Raw genomic sequence first — 26,087 nt, 5'->3', positions numbered from 1 at the left:
CATGCAGGAAGAGCTGTGTATTGATAGAGTTGCAGCGTTACAGGTTTTCTTTTTTAGGATTTGAGGCATTGCATGGTGGGGTATCAATATATATTTGGTTTGCGGTAACATGTGTAACTACTTGCATGTAGAGTTTGTTCTTAGAGAACTGTCTTTCTTTATTCTACTACCGCGGAGTAGATTTATCGGATGTTCGTGAGACTTCTGAGTTCTGAAAAAATTTTCCTACTTTTTAACTACATGGGTGGAAGGTATAGAAAATTGGCTGGGACTACTACTTTAGCTTATAGGATCGTAATTAACTGTACTACCGCGGAGTCAGTTCTTAAAATTGGTCTCAATGTTATAGTCAGGAGACTGAAGAGATAAGAGAGAAGTGGGCTTATTTATACATGTAGGTTTTCTTTTGTTACACCCAATTCTCAGTCTAAATGTAGCACAACCCTATGTGTAGTCTAGTCTGGCAGCCAGTGTGTTAACGCGTTTGTTCAACTGAAAATGACTTCAAATCACAAGGTGTCTCAACCCTCTCGACAAACAGCTCTGCATTTCAAATGCCTCTTCTACCTCCTATAATCACAACAAAATTGCCATCATTGTCAAGAATCTCTTTTAACAGAGATTACAGGGCCAAATTTCATAGAGCTGCTTAAGCAGACAATTTTGCTTACAAAATGTATGCTAAGCAAAAATGAGCAGGATACCAGTCAGAAATGGTGCCAGTCACATGGTATTTTTGCTGGTAACCTTATTCTGATAAGCATGATTTTGTTTCGCTTAGCTACTCTTTCTGCTAAAGCAGCTCTATGAAACTGGGCCCAGATCTGAAAGTCTTTACTTACCCATATGCCTTTCTAGTGCCTGAGGTTTTATGACTTGCTTGCACTGCTCGCAGACTACCAGGTAGAACTCATCTTGGGTCGGACAGATTCCGAAGACATTTGCATCTGAGCTTTTGGTTAAGGAAAGGTTTCTCACCGGATAAAACAAAAAAGAGTTGGGAAAAGACCTTCTTGGGAGGAAAAAAGGGGAACAAATAAAGTTCTTTTTAATAGTTTCAAGTTTAAGATCATCAAATTGTTTGAGTCAGACTGCAAAATGGTTAATAAGGATTATATAATATACAAACCTAGGTTTACCTTAAAAATAGTGCAAACACAAGACAATTCCCTATTTGAATCATACCCAAATAGACAAACTCATGATCATTGTACAAAATGCTGAAACTCTGGTTTATTTCACAATAAGCAAGTCCCTGTCAAGGAACCTGGCAAAAATAAACAGCGGTCTGGGTCAAACATGCAATTTAATTTTTTTTCCCAAAAAATAAATACAGGTGAATTTTAAAAAGGCTTCAAATAAGTTATTAAGATTTTTTGCCTGGTTTATAGGTTTATAAACCTAAACTTTGATAGACCCGTACATTGTAGATACATGTACTTCACCTGAAGTTACTACTGTTCTAACCAAGTTTTCGAAGAAAAGTAGTTCATTATGCATATGTACCAAGTAAATATTAGATCGGTATAATCAGTTATCTCGAAGATGCGAGTGCGGCCCTGATTGGATATGGAGCGCAGATTTATATTTTGCCATTAGACAATCTACATGTATGGGAAATGTTTGATGGGGCACCAATGCCAAAGCAGCAGAGGTCATGGCGGCTGTGTAATTCCATGCCTGTACGCACGACCTTTTCAGTGTTTATGGTACACAAGGGGTGAAATTACAAACTTCCAATTTCTTAACTCAATGCGTCAAACTACAACAGCATACAGTAGCAGCTTCTCAACCAAACCATCCGGCTGTTTCTGAATAAGCGGCTATGACTACATCTAACGGCTAGATCTAACAGCTAGATCCCAACATCATCACACGTTGAAGTAAAGCATTTATTCTTAGCAATACCCTAACCAACAGTGGTAGCCGAAGCTGCCAATTCAGAAGAATTGAAGACTTTTAGACAATAGGTGGCAGCTGACATTCAGTGTACATCCATTACAGAGAAAAAAAATTATGCAAGTCGCCAGTCACACAAGGCCTGAAGGCCACTTCGAGGTGTGGGCTACAATTGTTCCTTTCCAGAGGCCGTTGCCACCTACTCCTAGGTCTGAAACAGGGTTACTCCTTTTACAGTCCATACAGAAGTAGGGTCTGGTATCATCAATCCGAAGCCTGGCCGGTAGAGCAGAAAGCACTACCTCCCCTCTAAAGGAAGTAAATACAGAATGACCATGTTCCACCCACAACACTCCATAACATCTCAAACTACATAGACCATGTAACCCTTGTTTTAAACAAATAATAACCTTGAGCATTCCAGGGCCTTTATGTCAGGCAAGATACTTGATTGGGCATGTGGGAAACCTCAATTTTGGTGTCCTAAATTCAAAATAAATTCAAGAGTTATCAAAACACCAGCTTAAAAAGTTTTGAGAAACACTCCCTTTCTTTACATTGAAAGTTGATAACATAAAGTATAAGATTGATTGGCTTCATCCATTGAGCTGTGTTCAAATAAATAGTGCCTGCAGGAAGTCCAGGCTCTGTGGCTCTTTTGTAAACATGTGATGTCACAGAGAGGTATGGTCTATCCCATTGGTTTCCCAAACCTCATGCTAAGCATCATTGGCTCCGCTTTGTAGTGCAGTGACAAGTTCCATCATCTTCTGTCAAAGTTTGCCAATGGATTTTGATCAAGCTTGGCTGTATCCTGTAATAGTACCAAATAATTCCATCTGCAAATATTCAAAATTTGTGAATATCTGGTGGAAGACAACAGGTTAAAAGTTTATTTTTACAAGAAACTTTTGTTACCAAAACTACATCAACAACTACTACATCAACAAAGTCAGTTCAGCAGAAAATTTGAACCTGTATTCCATGTGGCAACGATACATTAACCCAACCTTCCAGTGCTAGTGTTGAAGTCAAGAACCGATAGTTTGAGACCAGTCAGACCGAGACAAAGACCGAACATAAAGTTCCATGACTGTGAGACCACAGGGTACTGAGACCCTAGACTGGTCGAGACCTACAACACTGCCCTCAACACAGCTTTACTTCACTCAGAGGAGTCCCACATCTCAACAAGAAATCAACTTCAACGCAGACATGGCTGGTCATCCTTCTTCCTACTCATAAGGACCCGAGTGGGATTTGGATCTAACCATCACTGAGTGGGATTGTGATCTCACTATCACTGAGTTGGATTGGGATCTCATTATCACAGAGTGGGATTAATCTCACTTTCACTGAGAGGGATTGGGATCTCACTATCACTGAGTGGGATTGTGATCTCACCATCACTGAGTGGGATTGTGATCTCACTTTCACTGAGAGGGATTGTGATCTCACTATCACTGAGTGGGATTGTGATCTCACTATGACTGAGTGGGATTGTGATCTCACTATGACTGAGTGGGAATAAGATCTCACTATCACTGAGTGGGATTAAGATCTCATTATCACAGAGTGGGATTGGGATCTCACTATCACTGAGTGGGATTAGGATCTCACTTTCACTGAGTTGGATTGGGATCTCACTATCACTGAGTTGGATTGGGATCTCACTATCACCGAGTAGGATCAGAATCTCACTTTCACAGAGTGAGATTGGGATCTCACTTTCACCGAGTGGGATTGGGATCTCACTTTCACTGAGTGGGAATGGAATCTCACTATCACCGAGTGGGTTTGGATCTCACTATCACTGAGTGGGAGTGGGATCTCACTTTCACTGAGTTGGAGTGGGATCTTACTTTTACTGAGTGGGATTGGGATCTCACTTTCACTGAGTGGGATTGGGATCTCACTTTCACTGAGTTGGATTGGGATCTCACTATCACCGAGCGGAATTGGGATCTCACTTTCACTGGGATCTCACTATCACTGAGTGGAATTGGAATCTCACTATCACTTAGTGGGATTGGGATCTCACTATCTCTGAGTGGAATTGGGATCTCACTATCACTGGGATCTCACTATCACTGAGTGGGATTGGGATCTCACTATCACTGAGTGGGATTGGGATCTCACTATCACTGAGTGGAATTGGGATCTCACTATCACCGAGTGGAATTGGGATCTCACTATCTCTGAGTGGGATTGTGATCTCACTATGACTGAGTGGAATTGGGATCTCACTATCACCGAGTGGGATTGGGATCTCACTATCACTGAGTGGAATTGGGATCTCACTATCACTGAGTGGGATTGGGATCTCACTATCACTGGGATCTCACTATCACCGAGTGGGATTGGGATCTCACTATCACTGAGTGGGATTGGGATCTCACTATCACTGAGTGGAATTGGGATCTCACTATCACTGAGTGGGATTGGGATCTCACTATCACTGGGATCTCACTATCACCGAGTGGGATTGGGATCTCACTATCACTGAGTGGAATTGGGATCTCACTATCACTGAGTGGGATTTGGATCTCACTATCACTGGGATCTCACTATCACCGAGTGGGATTGGGATCTCACTATCACCGAGTGGAATTGGGATCTCACTATCTCTGAGTGGGATTGTGATCTCACTTTCACTGAGTGGGATTGGGATCTCACTATCACCGAGTGGGATTGGGATCTCACTATCACTGAGTGGAATTGGGATCTCACTATCACTGAGTGGGATTGGGATCTCACTATCACTGGGATCTCACTATCACCGAGTGGGATTGGGATCTCACTATCACTGAGTGGGATTGGGATCTCACTATCACTGAGTAGGATTGGGATCTCACTATCACTGAGTGGGATTTGGATCTCACTATCACTAAGTGGGATGGGGATCTCACTTTCACAAAAAAAGGATTGGAGTCTTTATTCAACTTGGTCGGCGATAATAAGATCCCAATCCTTCTTAGATGTGGGATTGGGATATCACTATCACAAGGTGGCATTGAAATCTTAATGTTACTGACCAAGTTGGATTGAATTATTACCATCACAAAGAGAGATCCTACTATTGGATGGGTTTTAGGAATGGAATATTACTACATCGAGTGGAACTGGGATCTTCAATCTTTGAAATTAAAGTTTCCAAGTGAGTGAAAATCTCACAGGTATATCAAACCAATTTCAAACACAAGCTAGATTTACAACTAGCAAGCTTCCTACATATGCAGAATAATCAGGAAAATCAAGCCTGCTGCCACTGGGTTTGGCCTACCTTGTTTCACACGTTTCTTGAGAAGAAATTAAAGTCCAAATGAACGAATGATGATCTCAAGATGAGTCTCCCCGAGTAATGTCTCCACAAAAATACGTCGAACTGAAACAAATGAACTGACTTGAAAGTATAAATTCCTTTAGCTTTATCATTAGCAACTTGCAAGGAAGCATCCTCAATGCTGTTAAAATGTTTTGGTTTTCCTGCTGAAACCATAAATTACCTTAATATAACAAGATTCATATTATTAATAAATCCCGTTTATGATCGTGTATTCTCACAGTCTGCCGTGCGTAAGCAAGACGCACGATGCGCATTATTGTGTTTGCGTGTTAACGCTGTGCATCTTGCACACAAATGTATACACGTACGCACGGCAGCAGACATCATTGTGAGAGTACAATCAAAATGGAAATTTTTTAACGTTGGGAGCTACAATATTACACAAAAATGACGGATTTGTGAGGAATATATGACGACCAAAACCCACCGCAGAAAAATGTATGCTGCCATGAGATGTGAATCTGTTGAGAATAGTGGCTTCTTGAGTTATGAAGCTTCGAAAGTTTTCTGGAAGGCCCATAGAGCTATATATATTGACTAGAGCGCTAACTTGCTCTGCATTTTGAAGCCACCCTGGGCACAGACATGTTTGATGTGCTGTGTAATTATTTTAAGAGAACCGGATTGCCGCGATTTTTTTACATTCGGCGTGTGTTACATACGCGACTGCCCATAGACCTTCAAGTATGCACATGACGTCATTTAAGTAGGGCGCCCCTAGAGGTCAAAAGGAGGTTGTTCATTGGCCAATAATGTGCGCTGCGCGTACGCCCACATTGTTAAACTTGGTTACTGGTAGACAGCTTTATGAAATTGTGCCCAGATTAATTTAGGTAAGCAAGTGCGTATTTTACAGCAAGAAATTTAGGCGACCATTATTTCACACAGGCTAATAATTAGGACCTAAATCGAAAACGAAAACTGTAAGTTCAAGTTAAAATTGAATGACATAGGCCTACTTAAAAAAACATATACGCGTTTAAACATGATGCTCGCAGTTTGTATGCTCATTAGCAGATTGTGCGTTCACATTTGCTGCATTTTTTGGTTCGATGACACATAGAAAAGAACAAACGCACTATCATGCAAATAGCCGTACAATTGCCGTTCAAAATTTTGTATTGATTTTTACATAAACATGGATGCGCCCACACGGCTTTAAGGCTTTAAAACCTTAGTGCGTGTATAACGGGTGTTAGCGCTCTAGTCAATATATATAGCTCTATGGGAAGGCCCTGAGTATCCAGTGCTTGCCACACTTTGGTGAGCGGTGAAAACTAATGTGTTAACAGTGTTGAAATCAAGCACTGGTTAAGTTATGATGGTGTAGAGCATGTAGAAGAAAGGCAGTTACACAGGAGAAAAACCAGATAAACATTGACTTTGAACATTGATTTTGTATGATATAATTGGGGACTTTTGGGATGCTAGGTGGCACCAAACTTATCAAGTAAATCCGTTGTTCTTAGAATTGTGCACACGCCATAGAAATAGAACCCAGAGAACGTCGAGTGCGTCATTGTGCATACGATTTCTTTGTGTTTTATGGACGTATTGCGCGTCATCGATACACTGTGTCCACAAACCACACAGAGGGCGGCTGAGCTCAGCGTTCTCCGGGTTCTATTTCTATGGCACACACTCAGAACTAAGTAAACAATGGAAATTGACCCGGCAAGTCTGCTGCCACCTAGTGTTCCAAAGTCTCCCATTGATACAGGTGTTGGTTTGGAATGTGTTTTTTTAGTGTTCTGCATCGATCAGGAGGGTTGTGACGTGACGTCAAATTTGCTTCGCATTCGCATTCGCATGAAGTATGAACCGGGCTTTATTCCTTGTCTTCTTATTATTATTGTTTACCAGGCACAACTTTAATTCCGCTAGATCATCCTGTTATGAGTAGGATCCCTCCGCTCCTGTTCAGAATACAAACTCCATTCGTTCAATGTGAATTATGGCAAAACAAAACATCGTTGAGTGAGACAGTGAAGTCAACCAAAACACAAACAACATGTATCGTTAGATAGGATGGGGCGAGAGGTACTATGCTATTAACGATGTCAGACCCTCAGTACCCAAAATATCATAACCAGGTCACTTGGTACCCAAGTCACTTGTTACCCGAGTCACTTCATACCCAAATCACATGGTACCAAACCAAAATAAATTTGTACCACCAACACGTGTATAATTGTCTGTGTGTAAATCACTCTCTGTCTGTCTGTCTGTCTGTCTGTCCGGGTTATAAGTTCATTAATTTTTGTATATTTTCATGGTAATATAAACAACAAAATGCAGGAAGATCAGAATATAATTTCCTCAGCGAAGGTGTCTTTATCAAACTGTGGTACAGTGTACTTCAAATTAAAATGCCTATTAAAGAGGAGCAGTACTTGTTTGGGAAGAGTAGCAGCAGCACACTTTACACAAACATTGGTTATTATCATACGCCTATAAGACAGAGTGACTTGGTACAAAGTGACTGGGTAAAAAGTGACTTCGGTATAAAGTGACTTGAGCACAAAGTGACTTGGCATTCTTGGGTACGAAGTGACTTGGGTATTAAGTGACTTTCGGTACAATGTGACTTGGTTATGAAGTGCCTTGGTTTTTAAGTGACTTGGGTCTGAAGTGACTTGTGTATGAAGTGGCTTGGGTATGAAGTGACTTGGGTTTGAAGTGACTTGGGTTTAAAGTGACATTGGTACGAAGTGACTTGGTTACGAAGTGACTTGGGTACAAAGTGACTTGGGTACAAAGTAACAAGGGTGAAAATTGACTTGGGTGCAAAGTGACATGGGTAAAAGTGACTTGGTTATGAAGTGACTTTGGTACAAAGTGACTTCGGTACAAAGTGACTTCGGTACAAAGTTACTCAGGTATGAAGTGACGTGGAAATGAAGTGACTTGGGTACGAAGTAACTGAGGTACAAAGCGACTTTGGAACAGTTGTCTTCGGTATGAAGTGGCTTGGGTACAAAGTTACTTGGGTATGAAGTGACTTGGGTACAAATTTACTTTGGTACGAAGGGACTTGGGTACGAAGTGACTTGGGTAATAAGTGACTTGGGTATGAAATGACTTGGGTACGAAGTGACTTGGGTAATAAGTGACTTGGGTATGAAATGACTTGGGTACAAAGTGACTTGGGTATGAAGTGACTTTGGTGCGAAGTGACTTGGGTACGAAGTGACTTGGGTATGAAGTGGCTTGGGTATGAAGTGGCTTGGGTATGAAGTGGCTTGGGTACGAAGTGACTTGGGTACGAAGTGACTTGGGTAATAAGTGACTTGGGTATGAAGTGACTTGGATACTAAGCGACTTGGGTACAAAGTGACTTGGGTATGAAGTGACTTAGGTACGAAGTGACTTGGGAACGAAGTGACATAGGTAGGAAGTGACTTAGGTATGAAGGGTTTTAGGTTTTAAGTGAATTGGGTACGAAGAGACTTGAGTACGAAGTGACTTGTGTTGGAAGTGACTTGGGTTTGAGGTGACTTGGTACGAAGTAACTTGAGTATGAATTGACTTGGGTACGAAGTGACTTGGGTACGAAGTGACTTGGGTACGAAGTGACTTGCATAGGAAGTGACTTGGGTACGAAGTGACTTGGGTATGAAGTGACTTGGGTATGAAGTGACACAGGTACAAATTTACTTGGGTACAAAGTGACTTGGGTATCAAGTGACTTGGGTGTGAAATGACTCGGAGATGAAGGGACTTGGGTATGAGGTGTCTAGGGTATGAAGTGTCTTGGGTATGAAGTGACTTGGGTATGAAGTGACTTGGGTATGAAGTGACTTGGGTACGAGGTGACTTGCGTATGAAGTGTCTGGGGTAGGAAGTGACTTGGGTACAAAGTGACAGACATTCTTCACTAGTAAGATTAGTCAGTGTTATCACAATAAGTTCTTTTCACCGAATGTAACTAGCTACGTGTTACAACAAGGCTCACTGTTACTTTTATTGTTCACTCGGATCCCTGTACCCTGTACAGCGACAACCCTATGGGTGATTGTACGTGATGAGGAAGGAAGGTTCAACAGTGGTTTGCTCATCTAAAAACAGAAAACCAATTCGTGTAAATAATGTGCATTACAGTCGTCACCGACATCATCTGAGACATACATGGCAGAATGAATTAGTTGGTTGTTAATGACATACAAACTTGTGACTTCAACAAGACTAAAATAAACGATGATGCCAAAATGCGCGGAAACTTAGGAACAACACTACACGATTGGATTGAAAATTAGTTTCATGTGATTTGTCTTAATGTTACAGTATACAGTGCACCTTTGTGTGTAGTTCAATAGTCCTTCAATACAACACAGAGAAATGGCAGAAACTGTGCATGAATTTGAATAGGCTATGTCGTATATCCAAGGGCAAGGCGAGCGCAGTCTTTTTACAACTGTTTCGGAAAATATTTTGAGTGTATTCTCAAGTGAACAAAGAGGACGTAAACTTGGATGTCAGAGTTGACGAGTATATCTTGTTCATGATTCTTCTGTGTCTGACTTTGAAGACACCAAATCAAGGACAACAATGCATTGCACTGCTCACTAGCTAGCACCACACTGTGTGCTGGACAAACCTCAAACCACATACACAGTAATTAATGACAATGTGTTTGCACATGATCCCAAACTAGGGGTGGAAGTTTCTCAACAACTACTCACAAACATGCCAGCTGAGTGGCCTCTTAAGACAAAGGATACCCTTTAATCTGAGTTTCATAACTTGCTCTGTGTCCTGCTCCCTGTCCGCATCTTCGTCTTGAACTTCCAGCGACCCATCAGTTTCTTCGTCCCCTCGACCCGAAGGTGCATCTGTGCATAAGGAATAGGAAAATCCCGCGATTAAACATGCCGTGTAATCACCACTAACTACAAGATTTTCTGACCAAGGAAAACTCGAATGCCGGCGTGAGTGGTCTTCAAAGAAAGTTGAAAGATCTATGCTCACCTTTATTGTCGGTACCGACCACTTTGTCGGCCCATGACGACCAGGGCTGGCCCACAAACTGTGACGGACTACCGTGGTCTACGGTCGCCATTACTGATCTGCCGTGTTGCCTGCCATGTATCCCGTCGTGCTATGCGCGTGACGTCACTGACAGTTCGCATGGCCAGAGAGCCAGGAGAGAGTCATGATGACTTTTCTTCCAACTATTTTCTCCGAAGTGATGACTATATTTTGTGTATTCCAGTTTACTGCAAGAGTCTTACAGTATTTACGAAAGTAAAGAAACATCATCCAAAAAGTTGTCTCTGTATGTGTAACAGCGCTTAGTTACTATATTTTCTTGGGAAATACAATATTTGGTGCTAGCTTGGCGAGCAGTTATGTTTTTTCTTTGAGTTGTCTTTATGTTTTTCCTTTATTATATTAGTGAATGGTGAAAGCTAGCTCAACCCGCACAGTGCATTGTTCTCCCTGTTACAGCTATGCGTCTGCTAACCCCAACACTTGACTCAATGAATGTTTTTTATTTAGTTCACAATCATTACCCAAATATCAGTACTAACCGAAAAAGTTGTCAATGGTAAATGAAATTATACTGTTTAAAATATAAACACATAAAGTAGAAATGAAAATTCAAATCAAGAAAATGGCTTTGTTTTATTGAAATTTGAGGGTGGGGGCCGATGTTGATGTTTTCTTGTTTTGCAAATGATCACTTATTATCGATCAACTTTCTAATTTTATGAGTGTCCAAAACCCAAATTTTAAATATTGTTCATGCCTCATTAATCTTCTTTTCTTTGTCTAACTTGTTTGTCTAATTTGTTTAATGTAATTTACACCATGTTAAATTAACAATTGGAAAAATTTCATTTTATTGGCATGGAAGAATATTGTTTTAAATTAAAAAAATTAACTTTTGTTATTTTTTTTTGGCTGAGAGCTATCCAAAAGCTATGGATAGATTTAAACGGAAAGCAACAGCTGCTCGTCACTTTAGTTGATGTGTATGCGTTTTTTTGTTTATTCTTCCCAAATTGTATTAGTTGTCGTTTTGTAACTAGGAACTATGAACTTATGCCACAGCATATTTGTATCAAGTAAAACTGAATAAACAAAGCAACAAATTTCCAACAATTGTCAACAAGGAATAATTTTAATGATCTGTGTCAAAATTCACAAGGCTTTTAAACACAAGAGCTTGCTTAGCACAAACAAATCTTGCTTAGCAGAAAGTTATCAGACAACCAAAATTCTATGAAGTGATGCAACTGGTGGTCGGGAATTCGTTTGCTTAGCAACAAAACATTTATAAGCAGCATTAGTCTGCTTAACACCCATATTAGATTGGGCCCTGTTAAGTGGACAGTTCTGGAAGAAAGAGTTTCCTTAAAGCCATTGGACACTTTCGGTAAACAGTATTGTCCAAGGCCCACACTTCGTGTATCACAACTTATATATCAAATAACAAACCTGTGAAAATTTAGGCTCAATCGGTCATCGGAGTCGGGAGAAAACAACGGAAAATCCCACCCTTGTTTCCGCGCGTTTCGCCGTGTCATGACATGTGTTAAAAATAAATCCGTAACTCTCGTTAACGAGAATTTATACTGTTTTGCTGTTTTCTCAAAAAGTAAAGCATTTCATGGAATAATATTTCAAGAGAAGTCTTTCACCATTGCCTTCTGTAAACCCTGTAAGCTATTTGTAAATCTGTGAATTTTTTTTTTTTTTTCTGAACCGAAAGGGTCCAATGGCTTTAACCATGCCAACATATATTTGCTAGTATCCAATTTCCGCAAAGTATAATTGCTAAGCAAAATTGAGTGATGGGCGGTTTAAACAATTTCAAAAAGCTAATAAGCAGAAAACAAAACGGAACCGGTAGTGAGTGTGCACTTTATAGCATTTAGGTGGTAACCCATTATCTTTAATTACCCTGTTAATTACTCGGCAGGATTTGTCTGTACCGGTAATTGGGAACTTATTGTGCTAAGTCCATTTAAGAATTGATGCCCAGTTTATAATGACAACAACACAACCAACATCAGTAGAGGTAGCTAGATCCATGGGAGACAAGGCACACAAAAACACAAAACACAATCAGTCAATAATATATTTTTATACTGCACTTTCAAATGCGGTTTTAATCAACATTACTGTGGTGTAGAATGATGACAATGTGGCCATCTTTTTTCATCTGCTACCTTTGCCAAATATCTTACGTAAATCTTACTTTATACTAGTAAAGACAAAATAACTCACAAGCTCTTGTGATGTTTTTGCCAAAAATTATATCACACAAAAAAATTCTTTTGAGCAGAATGTGTTTTTCTCAAAGAGATTGACAGATTGCCACTTATAACTCCCAAGTGAATAAATCTGTGTCACATGTTTATTCATGCAAATGAGTTCTACTTAATAAATGAGAGGTTAAATGCAATAATGGGGAATACTAGTGCAGTGAGCACCCTAGTTTTGTTGTCATACATTGTGTACAATGCAACTATCCGACATGGGACTGATTTTTTTGAGCTGTCTGGTATAACAATTTGATGGACTTGGGTACAACAATGGGTAAACTTCTCATGGGAGCAGTGTTGCAGTGTTGTCTCTGAAAAGACGCTTACAGTCTTGACGCTTCGATCAGTGTAATCTGCTTGTTTTAAGGAGGAAACAAGCAGAGAACACTACACTGTTTGAAGCGTCAAGACTGTACCAACATTTTTTCTCCGAGCCAACACTTCTCCAAAGAGATTTGGAGGAACCTGCTTAAACTAGAGAAATGTTTGATTATTTACACTGTGCAAAGCTTTAATCATCACTGATAGGCAAAAAAATGTGCCACAGTGGGATCGAGGTATAACCTCTCAATACATCTGTAATCAAATCCTAATAGAATTTTGACGGATAGCAATTATTTTATGCTGTTTAGGGTCTGGGTAGTTTTTATAGGACAAAAAACACTTTGTCAACAGATTTACTTTAAACTTACACGGTTTGAAGCTAATGATGATAGAAAGCTTCCCTTAAAATACTACTTGCTGAGGTGCTGTAGTTTTGAAGAAATGAATAAAATTAGGACACAAAAATAATTTTCATCTCAGTTAGATGAAAAATATTTCAGCATGTAAAACGCATTTTACAGCAAGTAATACCTTAAAGTAAGCTTTCTACTACCATCTTCAAATGGTGTAAGTTTAATGTAAATATTTGGACAATGTGTTTTGTGTTACAAAAAAAACCAAAATCCTTTTAAACAGCTATATGAATGACCACTTCAGTGTCGTTTGCTTTTTTAACTTCACCGAGTTCATTCAAGCTTCCTTTGGTAACTTTACTCAATTTACATACAACTTTCCAGGATACATTTCAACTTTTACATCAAAGCAATTGTTGGGACCAAAGAAAACCCACAGTGTTTTACAGATGAAATGGAACACTGTGTATGGATGCATTTTTTACTTTTTGAGAAAACTTTAATATTTGACATAGTGATAGATACAGTGGAAATAACAACTATTTCATTTTTACTCGACAAGAAATGCAAGTGTCCAGTCTGTAATTGGTAAACATCTGTGACATTTTTTAAGACTATCACATAAATTATAACCTTTTGGCTCGTAGCTTTTCTCATTGAACAGTGATCTGGTGACCAAATGCTAGTCAGAACACCGCCAGACCAGCCAATAATTCTCACCCAGTGATCCGGTTAGTCAATCCAGTGTTAAAAAGTATCCATTATTTGAAGTGAAATATGGACTTTTGAAATAGCTGGCAGATGAGTTCAATGACAAGCTAACATGCTCCTGCTGGCTTGTCGCTGAAAAAATAAGGGGCAAACCCTGGTGTGCTCGCTTGGCAAACTAGTGTGCTTGCAACTCTCTTTTGAAACTGGGTCACGTTGAACTCGTCTTCGTTACCTAACAATCTTTTTTTAGTCAAGCCTGGTCAAATTCTCACCAAGCATCTACATGTACAGCACACAAATTTGCAAAGCACAGAAACATTCTGGTTAGCAGGAACTAGCCAAATTGTTAACATGAACTGTACAATGATAGTACAGTAGTGACTGGTTCTCACACACATTTTTGCTTAGCAAATATTATTAATCAGTAAATGTTGTCTTTGCTTGGAACATTCCATGTCACAATTTGACCTATATATGTTTAAGACCTAATTCTTACTCTTTATGTTGTTTATTTATTTATCATTTTAATTTGGGGGAAGGGAGGTTAACTAATTTTGCATACCAATCTCGTACAATTGAATGTGACAAAAAAAACTTTTACAGAATTTGAAACAAATAATCCATATTAACTATTAATGATTTATACTAAGAGATATAAGAGATATTGTCACCAAGTGAAGCTTTAATTAATATTAACAAAATCGCTAATGACAATTTGCTACCCTTTTTCACCTGGATTAGTGCAACTCAAAAATTGTTTATGTACACACAACAAAGAAGCTTCATGGAGTAAGGTTGTGACTCGATTCACGTTTCATTCTCTTGCAAAATGGTTTTAAATGTATGTACATAACTGGCACCGCGAATTGAAAAAATGAAAAAAACTTTTACAAGTCCCAAAACACATCACTTCTTTTCAGTGAGAGGATATGACCAATATACAATGTACATAGTAGTACTTTTGAAGACTTTTTAAACTCATTTGTATGTGTTAACTATTCAAGCTTTTATAAATATTATGTTCTAAATGAAGCAAGTCTTTGAGATGTTTTCTATAAGATAAGATGCAAGACTAATAGAGACTGCAAAAACAGCCACTGCAGTGATTTCTATGTTTTTAAAAGCATTGAAATTAAGGTTAACAACATGTACATGATTGAACTAAGACTATTCCAAATTAATTTTGTAATTGTTATTTATCCAGTAGCTTTGTTATAATCATGGACAATGCATGTAAAGAATTATCTTCTGTTTGACACATGTTATGAAAAAAAACCTTTGATTAGACTTACACATTTCTTTTCCATAAAATGTGAGAGATCTTTAAGAACTTGACCTTCACTCAACTGAAAAGTGCGTTTATAGTTATGCAATTTAAATTAGTGTCTTCTCACCAAGTGATGACTGATTTCTGCAAAAAAAAGAGAAAAAAGAGGGATGGGGGGGGAGGACTTTTTTTGACCAAAACACTTTTTAGTCAGTCAAATTATCCAGAACAATGTAAAACAATGTACACATGGTCATGACATTTTGTCATATTTTGCCCATATAACTTTTTCTTCTTGAGGTAGAGTCTTCTGCAAAGAAACAAAGTAAGCTTTTAAACTATAAAAGGAAAAAAGTCAAAACCGAAAAATAAAACAAAGAAAATACAAAGAATCATTAATAAATAAAGAAGTTAAAGAGAACCTTCACGAAAAGTTACAAGTGATCGTCAAACAAGTGGGACTTCCAGTAATGGCAAAATATTGGTAAAAGTTCACAACATTATGTCATAGTTTCTCTTTAAAGTATAAGATTGAAAAAAGTTTGGGACAAATTATTGCAACTTTATTTTGACGTTTCGGATACCACATTGCACTACATAATAATGTACATGTATTACTCAAGTTTGAGATGCTTTGGGGGATTTGTCCAAAGTTTTAGATTTTTTTTTTTTTCATTTTTTTTTTTTCAATGTTCATTTGTTTTATTCTTTGTTTGTGAAGATGCAGCAGCAAAACAATTTACTTTTTTTCAAAGTGTTTCCAATTTCCCCGTTTTCTCTCTTCCTCCACCTAAAAACGTAAATTTCTTTGTTTTCTTCTTTACAAAAGTTGGTGTTGGAATTTAACTAGGATGATTTGCCAACTTTTTAATTAGGATTCGGATTCAGATTCAGATGCCTAAATAAGTGCTATCTTGTCATTTTCTGTTATCTTTCCTAAAGCAGTTTCGGTGGTAAACCTTTTCCATCAGTCTTCATGGAAACTAAGGAATAATGGACTTATAACGGTAACAGACAGGTACAAAAGTAGGGCACTAAGTGCTGCATCAGTGTCGCAAAATAAAGTGGGAAATTACCTTCCACTCTTTATCATTTAACACAATTTTGATGTCATGCACTTGTGCTTAGAAATGCAACTCCCATGTTTTAACTGCTGATCAACAGAATAAAAGAATGCAAAGATTACATTGAAAAGTGAAAATATCCCAAGGAGTGTTTAAACTCTTAAGATACGCATTTTTGATTAGTTTGATCAAGACCAAAGTTTTTGCTTGTAGAGAGAAAAGTGAAGCTTATTATTTTTAGCAACATTGGCCTTATATTGAGTTCTTAATGTTCACCTTTCCCAATGCTTTCTAGGGTGGTAAGGTTAGCTACATTTTTTTTATACAACTCTTGTACTGTACAAGTAACTTAAATGAACAGTGAGAGTGCTTAAAGCCATTACACTTTCGGTACTTTACTTTTTGAGAAAACATTAAAACAATATAAATTCTCGTTAGCGAGAATTACGGATTTATTTTAAACACATGTCATGACACGACGAAACACGCGGAAACAAGAGTGGGTTTTCCCATTATTTTCTCCAGACTCCGATGACCGTTTGAGCCTAAATTTTCACAGGTTTGTTATTTTATATATAGGTTGTGATACACGAAGTGTGGGACTTGGACAATACTGTTTACCGAAAGTGTACAATGGCTTTAACAAGAAACCTGGAGCCATAGAACAACATCACGTTTGTACACTGTTCCTATCACGCCAGCGTAAATCAATGTAAATGAAAGTGAGGCAGGAAGGTCATCAGTCTGGCCCCCCTCTATGAGTAACGAAAATCTGTATTCAATATTATGTATAGTGTACAGGGTACTAGACACAGGTGACTGCAGCATGATAATTGTTACATACTCCTTGGAAAAAAACAGAGCAGAGATCTGAGCTGCGCTATCTACTAACTTCTTAGGGTTTTTTTTATTTTCAAAATTAATCCCAGCACTGTAATTGGTGCAATCATGAAACGGCCAATTCACTTGCATCACCTTCAACAGTTTCTTTTGTAGTGGTGTCTTCTACAGCAGGGGTACCTTCAGAGTTGTCTGACAATGCTTGGGTACAATTGGGCACCTCCTGGGTAACACCTGGTTCCTCCCGGGTAACACAGGGTTCTTCATGAGTAACACAGGGTTCTTCATGAGTAACACAGGGTTCTTCATGAGTAACACAGGGTTCTTCATGAGTAACACTAGGTTCCTGCACAGTAAGACTACGTTCCTCCAAAGTACCAGTAGGTGCTGACGTGTCTGAAGGTACGGGTAGAGTGGGTTCTGCATGGGTAACACTGGGCTCTGCTAATGATGTACTGGGTTCTACGGGTGGTGAGGGAACTGGGGGAGTGGGCTCCAACTGGGATTCCATAGGCTCTGGTGAGGTCGTAATGGGTTTTTCTTGTAATGTTTCCAGTTCAGGAGATAATGCTTGTGGTGGTGTCGGCGATTTCTCAACAAGTGTTTCACTGTTGTGCTCCAATGGCGTTGGTTCACTGTTATGCTCCAGTGGTGTTAGTTCTGATGTCTTAGCTTCTAAAGTTCTGTCTATAAGTGACTTCACCTCAGGCTCCTGTATATCCATAGCTTCTTCCTGGGCTGGTTCTGGAGAATTAGCCACAGGGGTCGACACAACAGAGATTATTTCTTCAGACGTGTCCATCGGAGCCACTGCCTCCCGTACGACTTCACTTTCCACCGATTGCTCGGCAGCTGGTACACCTCGGTCACTCGCTGCAATAGTCGAGGTCGGAGTGGCTTCCCGAGTTAAATCCATACTAAGATCCGTTTCCATCGTTGTAATTTCTGGCTGCTCTTTGGTAGAAGGAGTCGGTTCATTTGGGGGACATGACTCGTCAAAATTAACCTTCTGACTCTCGTTCTCAACTGGATTCAAATTGTCCATACTTTGAAGATTCATATCTGGTACCTCGTCTTCTAATGGTAGTGGAGACTGCTCAAAGATCATGTCATTGGGTTCCGTCTTAATTTGGATATCATGTGGTGTCGTCGGTGGGGTAGGCGATGCGGCACCACTGCTCCTCCGCACTTCAGCTCTCTGGGCTGCATGACGAGCCTTGGCTGCAGCAGACTGACGCTGTCTTTTGATGCAGGGACGGCAGATGAACTCCTCATCGTCACCTGGTTCTTGGGTCATGCCTAGTTCAAAGAAAAATGTGGATTGTTCAGAATGGCATCATTTGTTAATGAATAAAGCCGTCTGGAAATTTAGCTCCAACTACAATTGTCAAAAGATTACCTCATTCAAACAACTATGTACTTCACATAAATTTCATCATAAAAAAATATTTTCAACCTAAAATATCTTATAACTCTAACAAGACCAGTTAACGCTGGGAATGCTTCAATTCCCCCCTTACGATCCGACGATGTTATTTTCTAAAAAATGACGCAGTCTATGGCACAAAAAAACCATGCTTTAACAAAGTCAGAAAAAAAAAATCATGTATGAAGCGCCACTAGAATTGTGTTCCTTCTACCCGCCCCCCTTCCATCCTTCCATCCAGCTTTATGAAATCGGCCCCAGAACTTCCTTCTGGTATCTCTACCCCAGTGAGTGTGGTGTATCCAACATTGTAACAATTGTAAGGAGCTCTGACAAACCCTCAACCTTTACTTCATAAACCTGCGTCTTGTACACTTACCAATGCAGAGGAGATGGTACCACTTCTGGCACTTGTCACATTGCACCCAGCTGATGTCATCTCCAGTGGGTTGCAGGCAGTGTTTGGCTGAGCACTGTTCGTCATCTTCGTCACCGTCTACGTTGACAAACATCTCGCCCGACTCTGGTTTGTTCAACTTGTCTTCCTCTTTCACTACATCGAAAAAAAAGAGAGAGGAAAAACCACCGGGGGGAAAACATTTAATAACATATTTCCATCAGAGGAATATTTTTTGGAAAGTGTTGAATTTCATGGAGTAAAGTTTTGAGAAACAAGCCACCAAATGTTTTCTTAATTTTGCTAACTTTGAACCAAAACAGGGAATCAAGCCTTTGAAGTTCTCTCACTGCCTCAAGCCCATAATCATTTGTCTTTATCGGCTTTGAAATGCAGCAAGTAGAGTTTAATCTATTCCAATGGCGATGCTTTTCTCCTAGGGTCAACAAAAGAAGGCGCACTAGTAACTACATTTTCTCGAAGACAGTTTGTTGAATTTGAGGGCTCGCATGATTGACGCAGATATTAGTCAAGTCTCAAGTCAAGGTACACAATGCAATGACACGTTCAAATACAGAACATGGTGTAGGTGTAGGACTTAAAACTAATTTCATAAAACAGTTCCTTACCCTTCTTCTTCTTCGGCTTCTTAATATGCTCTTCCTTCATCTTGTTCTCCTTGCCTTCCTTCTTGATCTTGTCGACAACCTCCTTCTTGACGATCCGGTCTTTTTCCTTGTTCTTCTTCTTCTTCATTCTCTTCTCCAACCTGTGGGCCTCGTCAAGCATGCTTGGGCGGAAAGCGCCCTCCTCCACGCCCTCGTTCTCCCGTTTGCGTTTCAGTTTCTTCTTCTCCTTGTCCAGTGGTTTGGGCCTCGCCAGAATCTTCTCAGTGATTGTTTCCTCCTTTAATTGCTAGAAATGAAAAACAAAACTATTTGTTTTAGATCCCCGTTCCTTACTGTGCAATCTTTTTCAAATGACCAAAATGATTTTTTTGTTTACTATCTTCAAGGTTTAAATGAACTCACTGACCTTTGATTCAGTAAAAAACAAATAATCCAATAAAATATCTTTTAGTATACCGTTGATTTTTGGAACCTTTCCAATGCCTTCATCCAAATAAATGCAGATGTATATGTTAAAATTAACCTGTGAACATTTCATTTCAAAAGGTGTTAGCAATTTTGAGATATTGCGCAAAATCTACAGGAAGAATAATTCTCCCATGCAGGAAGAAACCTGAGAAACTTGACTGTCCGTTACTCTTCTCAGATTCAAATTTTGGGGCATAACAACTTTTATCTCTTTACATAACCACATTACTTTGAAGTGAAAAGTTTCTCACAATGCTTTATAATAAAAAAAGATGTTACGAATGATTACCAAACGTATACCCAAACATACACCTTCCCTTTAAAAGCATAGCACCTATGATATTGACAATTTCACATTTCTTTTACAAATTTAAATGCCACCCAAACCAAATATCTACCTGTACAAAGTGTTCCATGAAGCGTTCCTCGCGTACTGGTTGACACGCCTGTAGGATGCGCCATATGTGCTGTGTCTCATCAAGAGAAACCTCCAACAAGTCACCCTCCATCATAAGATCTTCTAGCTGAGCCTTCACCATGGCCGATAGCTCCAGTACTGGCGACTCCAAGGGTCTCGGAACATGGGGGGATTTCCGTGCGTGTTTACGTTGCGGAGCCGGTGCTGGTGGTGGTGGTGGTTGCTGATCAGTTTTTGGGACTGCACTGTAAGCATGCTCCGAATTAGAGGGGGCACTGTACGCATGCTCAGAGTCCCCTACCGGATCGCTGGAGGGGATGTCAGAGTCCGAGATATCAGGGGGAGGGTAGGTGTCTTCTTGCTCGATTGACGAGTCTAGAATCGTCTCCTCAAGACCTACCACTTGTGGGGAGACCGTGTTTAAACCCTCATGTCCTTCAGTGTCCATGGCATAGGGAGTGGTGTTGTCAGCGGGGTTAAATGTGTCGTTCTCTACCGCTGGGTGGAGGTTCTGGGTAGCAACAGGTGGCATACCATGAAGGATGGAGGATGAATGGACGTCACGTTGATCAGTCACCTGCGACACATTGCTATCTAGTGTACCCTGCAGGATGCCATGCATATGCTCTTGCTGATCTAGATTGGGGGTAGGTTTCTTGAGCTCTGCCGTGGTGATCTGCTCTTCTTTTTCCTTAGCAGCTTGCTCTACGATGCGTTGACTCAGCACAGAGAGTTTGGCTAATGCAGAAGCTAATTCCTCTGTGGCTAGGGCCTGACGAGCACGATCCTGCCAGCTCATACCACGCTCCGTTAAGCACTGCAGAGCCTCTCCCTCGGGTAGCCGTACGGGTAGTTTCTGAAGGGACACCAGCAGCGACAAGATGGTCTCCAAGCGAGGGCGGCGCGATCGCAAACACATCGGGCACAGGAACTTCATGTCACGCACCTGCGGCTGTTGCTGTTGCTGCACGGTCGCCGAGGATGCACTGCCACCCACCGCTGCAAGGAACTTGCTCTTGCTTGCACTTGGCTTGGGCAGGGGCACGCAGGTGCTGTGGAACCAATCCTTGCAGAGTTCACACTGGAGCATGAAGCCGCCGACGCCTTTGCGGCAGACGCAGTATTTGCCCTGCTCCGCTCCTTCCTCCTCCATTTGCTGCTTCCGGCGGTTCTTGTCTCTCAGAAGACGCATCAAGTCAATCTCCCTTGCCTCGTTATCTTTGTATGCTGCCACCTGAATTTTAACAACATTTTTTAGTAAAAATCAATATTCGCCTTTAAAAGCCTCTTTTAAAGTAAGTATATTATTTACTCATATCACTACTCCATTATTATAACATAATCAAAATTAGTATAACCAAATCTGTTGATCATTCAGCCTTCTCTGATTTTGTAAAAGTCATCACTGATATTTCCAGAAACAAAATATATCTTAGATTCAATAGAGAAAATGCACTCACAAATACTGCAGGATCTCTGGTCTCATTTGGGTCGACATCAACTGCATATTCCTTTTCTATCTCACGTAGTCTCTCTAGATCTTTCTGCTTCTTTCTGCGTGCTTTGCTGGACTGGTAGATACCAATATCCCTTCTTGATGAAAGGACCTAAAGGGAAAATTAAAAAAACAATCTTAAATGACGTGTCGTGGCCGAGCACGATAAGAGAGTTTGGGTTTGAGTACTGGTCGTGATACTTGCGTCCTTAAGCAAGATACTTAACCAATATTTCTGCGTCCTTCAGATGGGACATAAAGCTATAGGTACCATATGTTGTGTTACCATGTTTTTGTTTTGTTTTCTTTTGTGTGTCTTTCTTCTACGATTGCCTTGCCAATTGGTTGACGATTTTTTGCATATGTAAGGTTAGCTGGTTATCGGCAGCCGTCTCTGGATTGGATTGGTCTCGAAGCGGAAACCACTCTGCCTTCTAACCTCCTTTTGCCTTCTTTTACCACTGTTTAACAGGTATAATATTTATGAAAAGTAGCAAGATTTTGACCAAGGACAAAGCCTGATGTACATGTACACATGGTGTAGGTTTTAACATAATTTTCAGGGTATGTGATCAACATTTTTTTGATTATTCCATGGACAAAATAAAGGGAAATCCGATGAAAGTAGGAAGAATACCATGTCTATGAACTTGTGCCACAACATATTTTTGTTCATGTTGAATCCATGGAATATTAAGTCATGTCTCCTACCTCCACTAGAGAATATGGCGAGTTCTTCTTGAGGAACGTCCGAGCTGTCCTTTCCCTCCAGGCCCGGGCGGCAGACACCTGAGACTCCACCTGGGGTAGCTGCTCCAGACGCACTGGTACTGGGCGCCCGCTCATCACCATGCTCTCCAGTACATCCAGGTAGGGAAAGTGCTCACCGTTCTTCAAGGGAATTAAAAATGTAATAGATGTTTAATTTGCATCAGGCATAAAGAATATAGTTTTTAATTTTTTTTACCCATTCACCAATGTGATACACCAATGTGTCATAGCACTGTATACTCAGGAAGAGTACTGGACATTATTGCTAATTGTCAAAGACCAGTCCTCTCACTTGGTGTATCTCAACATATGCATAAAATAACAAACCTGTGAAGATTTTAACTCAATTGGTCGTCAAAGTTGCGAGACAATAATGAAAGAAAAAACACCCTTGTCACACAAAGTTGTGTGCTTTTAGATGCTTGATTTCGAGACCTCAAAATCTAATTCTAAGGTCTCAAAATCAAATTCGTGGAAAACTACATTACTTTATAGGGAGCCGTTTCTCACAATGTTTTATACTATCAACAGCTCCCCATTACTCGTTACCAAGTAAGGTTTTATGCTAATAATTATTTTGAATAATTACTAATAGTGTCCACTGCCTTTAATTGAGCAACATACTGCCTTTAATTGAGCATACATGAAATGCAAGCCTCTTGTACGCAACCAGCTTACCTGTATCTCTTCCATCTTCCTGGTCCAGTCCTTGGCCCTCTTGAGGGCCTCGTTAAGGGCTGCTGTATTCGGGAGGAAGGCCGGTATGTTCCTGGCTTCGTTGACAATGGTATCCAAGGTTGCCATAGCATGACGTGGTCTGAAAACAACAGTGATGAATTAGGATGAAGCTACAGAATGGTTTTACGAGCAGCATTTATGGCAAAATGTAGTTCAGTAAAAAACATTATGTCACAAACATTTTATGATCTGATTTCTTTTAATAAACCCTTTGCAAAATATCTCCAATAGTTTTCACAAGGCATGATATTTGGTCCCTTGGAAAAAAAAGTAGGAACACATTTTTGAACACAAGGGCTGACCTACTTGTTTACATGGTGTAGGCCTTCAGGCCTGATACTTCACGGAGGCAACGGAGGCGATTGCCTCCCTTGCCCTTTGCCATTGCCTTGGTGACCTTGAAAAGCTCCAGTAGAAATTTACAATTTCCTCATAGATTGCCAATGCCTTGGTGCCCTTGCCCTTTCAAAAATGAAGCATACAGGCCTGGGCCTTGGTAGACTTTTCAGGCTATTTAATGACAGTTTTTTCTTATTTTTCCAAAGGCAGCAAAATCAGACCTCAGACTTAAGTAAAAATAATAGAATTGCTGACAAAGAGAAATTTTTGTCAAAAACCATAAATTTTGGCATACCTTTTGTTTTCAAGTTTTTAATGTTTTCAATGACATCTTTATTTTGGTAGTATTTCACATTTTAAGTTTAAAATTTCAGATGGCCATCTTCTAATGTCTCCCTTTTTTTATCTTGAAATACAGAGCGCTACCACAGTTTCACACATGGGTGTTTTTGCTTTAAGAGTTCCCATGAAAGGAAAAATAATAAAAACAAAGACAACTCTCAGACACCCTTCAAATTCAACATCCAGATTAAAATTAAATCATGGTATCACACGGTTGAGAAGATCCTTACTTGGCCTGGAGGCATATCTTGGCCTTCTCTTCCCACCGTTCGCTGACTGTGAGTAGCTCCTGTAGTTCTGCCATTGCTTTCTCTACAGCTGGATGAGGTACCAGACTAACACCGGAATCGATGAGCTTGCGAAGGGTGTCCAGAGTGACGTTGGTTGGGATCTGCAGAGTGGCCCGCACCTCGTCTAGCCAATGGGCCTGCGATAACTCCTGTGGGCCAATCATGAACAGTTAGTATATTAATGTTATATAATTATTATCGTAGTGTAACGTGGTGTTTCTGTTCAGCAGAGTATGGGTTCATGTTTTGAGTTCTGGTCGCGACACATCAGCAAAGCAATTAACCATTATTGCTGTGTCCTTTGGATGGATGTCCTTTGGTTGGGATGTCCTTGCTGTGTAATGCACGTTAACATGAAGAAAAAAAAACAGTGCATTTATCTAAAAGAGGAGGGGTTCACCCCGGTTTTCCATTTTGTACTGGTACTCGACATATGTTGGTGTTTTGTGCAATACAGCTAATAAAGTTAACTATTAAACATTTAAACAGCCATATAGGAATAGATACAATGAGTAGCCTTAATAGCCTAAACACACATCAGTGTAAGTGTAAAACACAAGATTAATAGCCTAAAATGTGGTTTCCAATAGCCCTAAAAACAAGAAAAGCTACAAGAGTTCCAGGTTTACCGTTCACTTATACTTTCATTCAGAGAGAAACAGAGTATGCTAAAGCCACATTGATGAGCCTCTACTGACCTGTTTGAGTTTGGGGATCTCAGGTAGTTCAATATCAATCCCTTTACCAGCTTCCAGGAGTCTCTTGAGTTTGTCTGAATCAGGGATTGCATCACAGAGAGCATCTTGAGCCTCGGCCTGGAACCCTTCAACTTTCACCAGCAGATCCTTCAACAAAAAATAAACAACAGATAAAAAAATGGAAAGATACTGGACATGTTTGGTAATTGTCAAAGACCATTATTCTTACTTGCTGTATCTCAACATAAGCACAACAACATTTAAAAAAATTGAAAATTTGAACTTAATCGGTCGTCGAAGAAGCGAGAGAATAATGGACGGGAACACACTCTTGCTGCACAAGTGGTGTGCTTTCAGATGCCTTGAATTAGAGACCTCAGCTGAGGTCTCGAATTCAAATACAAAATTTAAGAAAATAACTTCTTTGGCCTGTACTGACAGGAACAAAATACTGGAATCAAAGGTCAAATTCACTAATTACCTTTGATTATTGTGTAAAATATAATCAATGCCTGCCATGATTGTGTCTATTATTCTCAGCACTGAGGTCAGTGAGCCATTCCACAATGTTTCTGGTCTTATTCTGAAAAGAATATTTCACACAAAGAAGCAGTACCAAACAAATAGCTAACCTTACACATGGTACAAACATAATCTTTTTTCAACAGAAGTAATGTCGTTCCAACCCCATTTTTCTTTTCCAAATAGAAATAATTACCTGTACTAATTCCACTTCTCTGATTTCACACGGCAAGCCCTGAACTTGCACCATGAAGTCTTTCAGCTCTTCTAGGGTCAAACGATTCGCATACTTGGAGTCTCCTTGCTGCCGTTGCCTGAATAAGTTAATAATATCACTGCATTAGTGTAAACATTTTATAACTTAAATCACTTACAAGTTTATATTCCATCAAACTTTCAAGACCATTCATTTATTTATAATCATCACAAAACGCTCAGACATTGATAATACTGTTGATTTCTTGAATCACATTTTTTCA

General features: G+C 39.8%; 2 protein-coding genes across 3 annotated transcripts in view; both read right to left on the bottom strand.

The window, feature by feature from the left end:
* The window catches only part of LOC139933983 (uncharacterized), a 44,971-nt gene extending 34,654 nt beyond the window's left edge, over window positions 1-10,317 (bottom strand). Inside the window, exons 1-3 of the mRNA XM_071928233.1 lie at window positions 10,214-10,317; window positions 9,967-10,077; window positions 843-947 (exon numbers count right to left, since the gene is read on the bottom strand). Of these exons, the coding sequence (XP_071784334.1) occupies window positions 843-947; window positions 9,967-10,077; window positions 10,214-10,304 (307 nt within the window). The 5' untranslated portion in view covers window positions 10,305-10,317. The remainder of the gene's footprint in view (window positions 1-842; window positions 948-9,966; window positions 10,078-10,213) is intronic.
* A 2,010-nt stretch (window positions 10,318-12,327) lies between these two features.
* Window positions 12,328-26,087, bottom strand: part of LOC139950295 (lysine-specific demethylase 5A-like) — a 36,911-nt gene continuing 23,151 nt past the window's right edge. For both annotated transcript variants that reach the window (XM_071948918.1, XM_071948923.1), the window contains exons 20-29: window positions 25,805-25,922; window positions 25,087-25,233; window positions 24,329-24,537; window positions 23,358-23,496; window positions 22,620-22,799; window positions 21,874-22,020; window positions 20,394-21,647; window positions 19,528-19,813; window positions 18,881-19,054; window positions 12,328-18,374 (exon numbers count right to left, since the gene is read on the bottom strand). In XM_071948918.1, the coding sequence (XP_071805019.1) occupies window positions 17,182-18,374; window positions 18,881-19,054; window positions 19,528-19,813; window positions 20,394-21,647; window positions 21,874-22,020; window positions 22,620-22,799; window positions 23,358-23,496; window positions 24,329-24,537; window positions 25,087-25,233; window positions 25,805-25,922 (3,847 nt within the window). In that variant the 3' untranslated portion in view covers window positions 12,328-17,181. The remainder of the gene's footprint in view (window positions 18,375-18,880; window positions 19,055-19,527; window positions 19,814-20,393; window positions 21,648-21,873; window positions 22,021-22,619; window positions 22,800-23,357; window positions 23,497-24,328; window positions 24,538-25,086; window positions 25,234-25,804; window positions 25,923-26,087) is intronic.

Source organism: Asterias amurensis, chromosome 2 (genome assembly GCF_032118995.1).
Source record: "Asterias amurensis chromosome 2, ASM3211899v1".
Classification (NCBI taxonomy): domain Eukaryota; kingdom Metazoa; phylum Echinodermata; class Asteroidea; order Forcipulatida; family Asteriidae; genus Asterias; species Asterias amurensis.
This window is presented reverse-complemented; position numbering and strand designations above follow the sequence as displayed.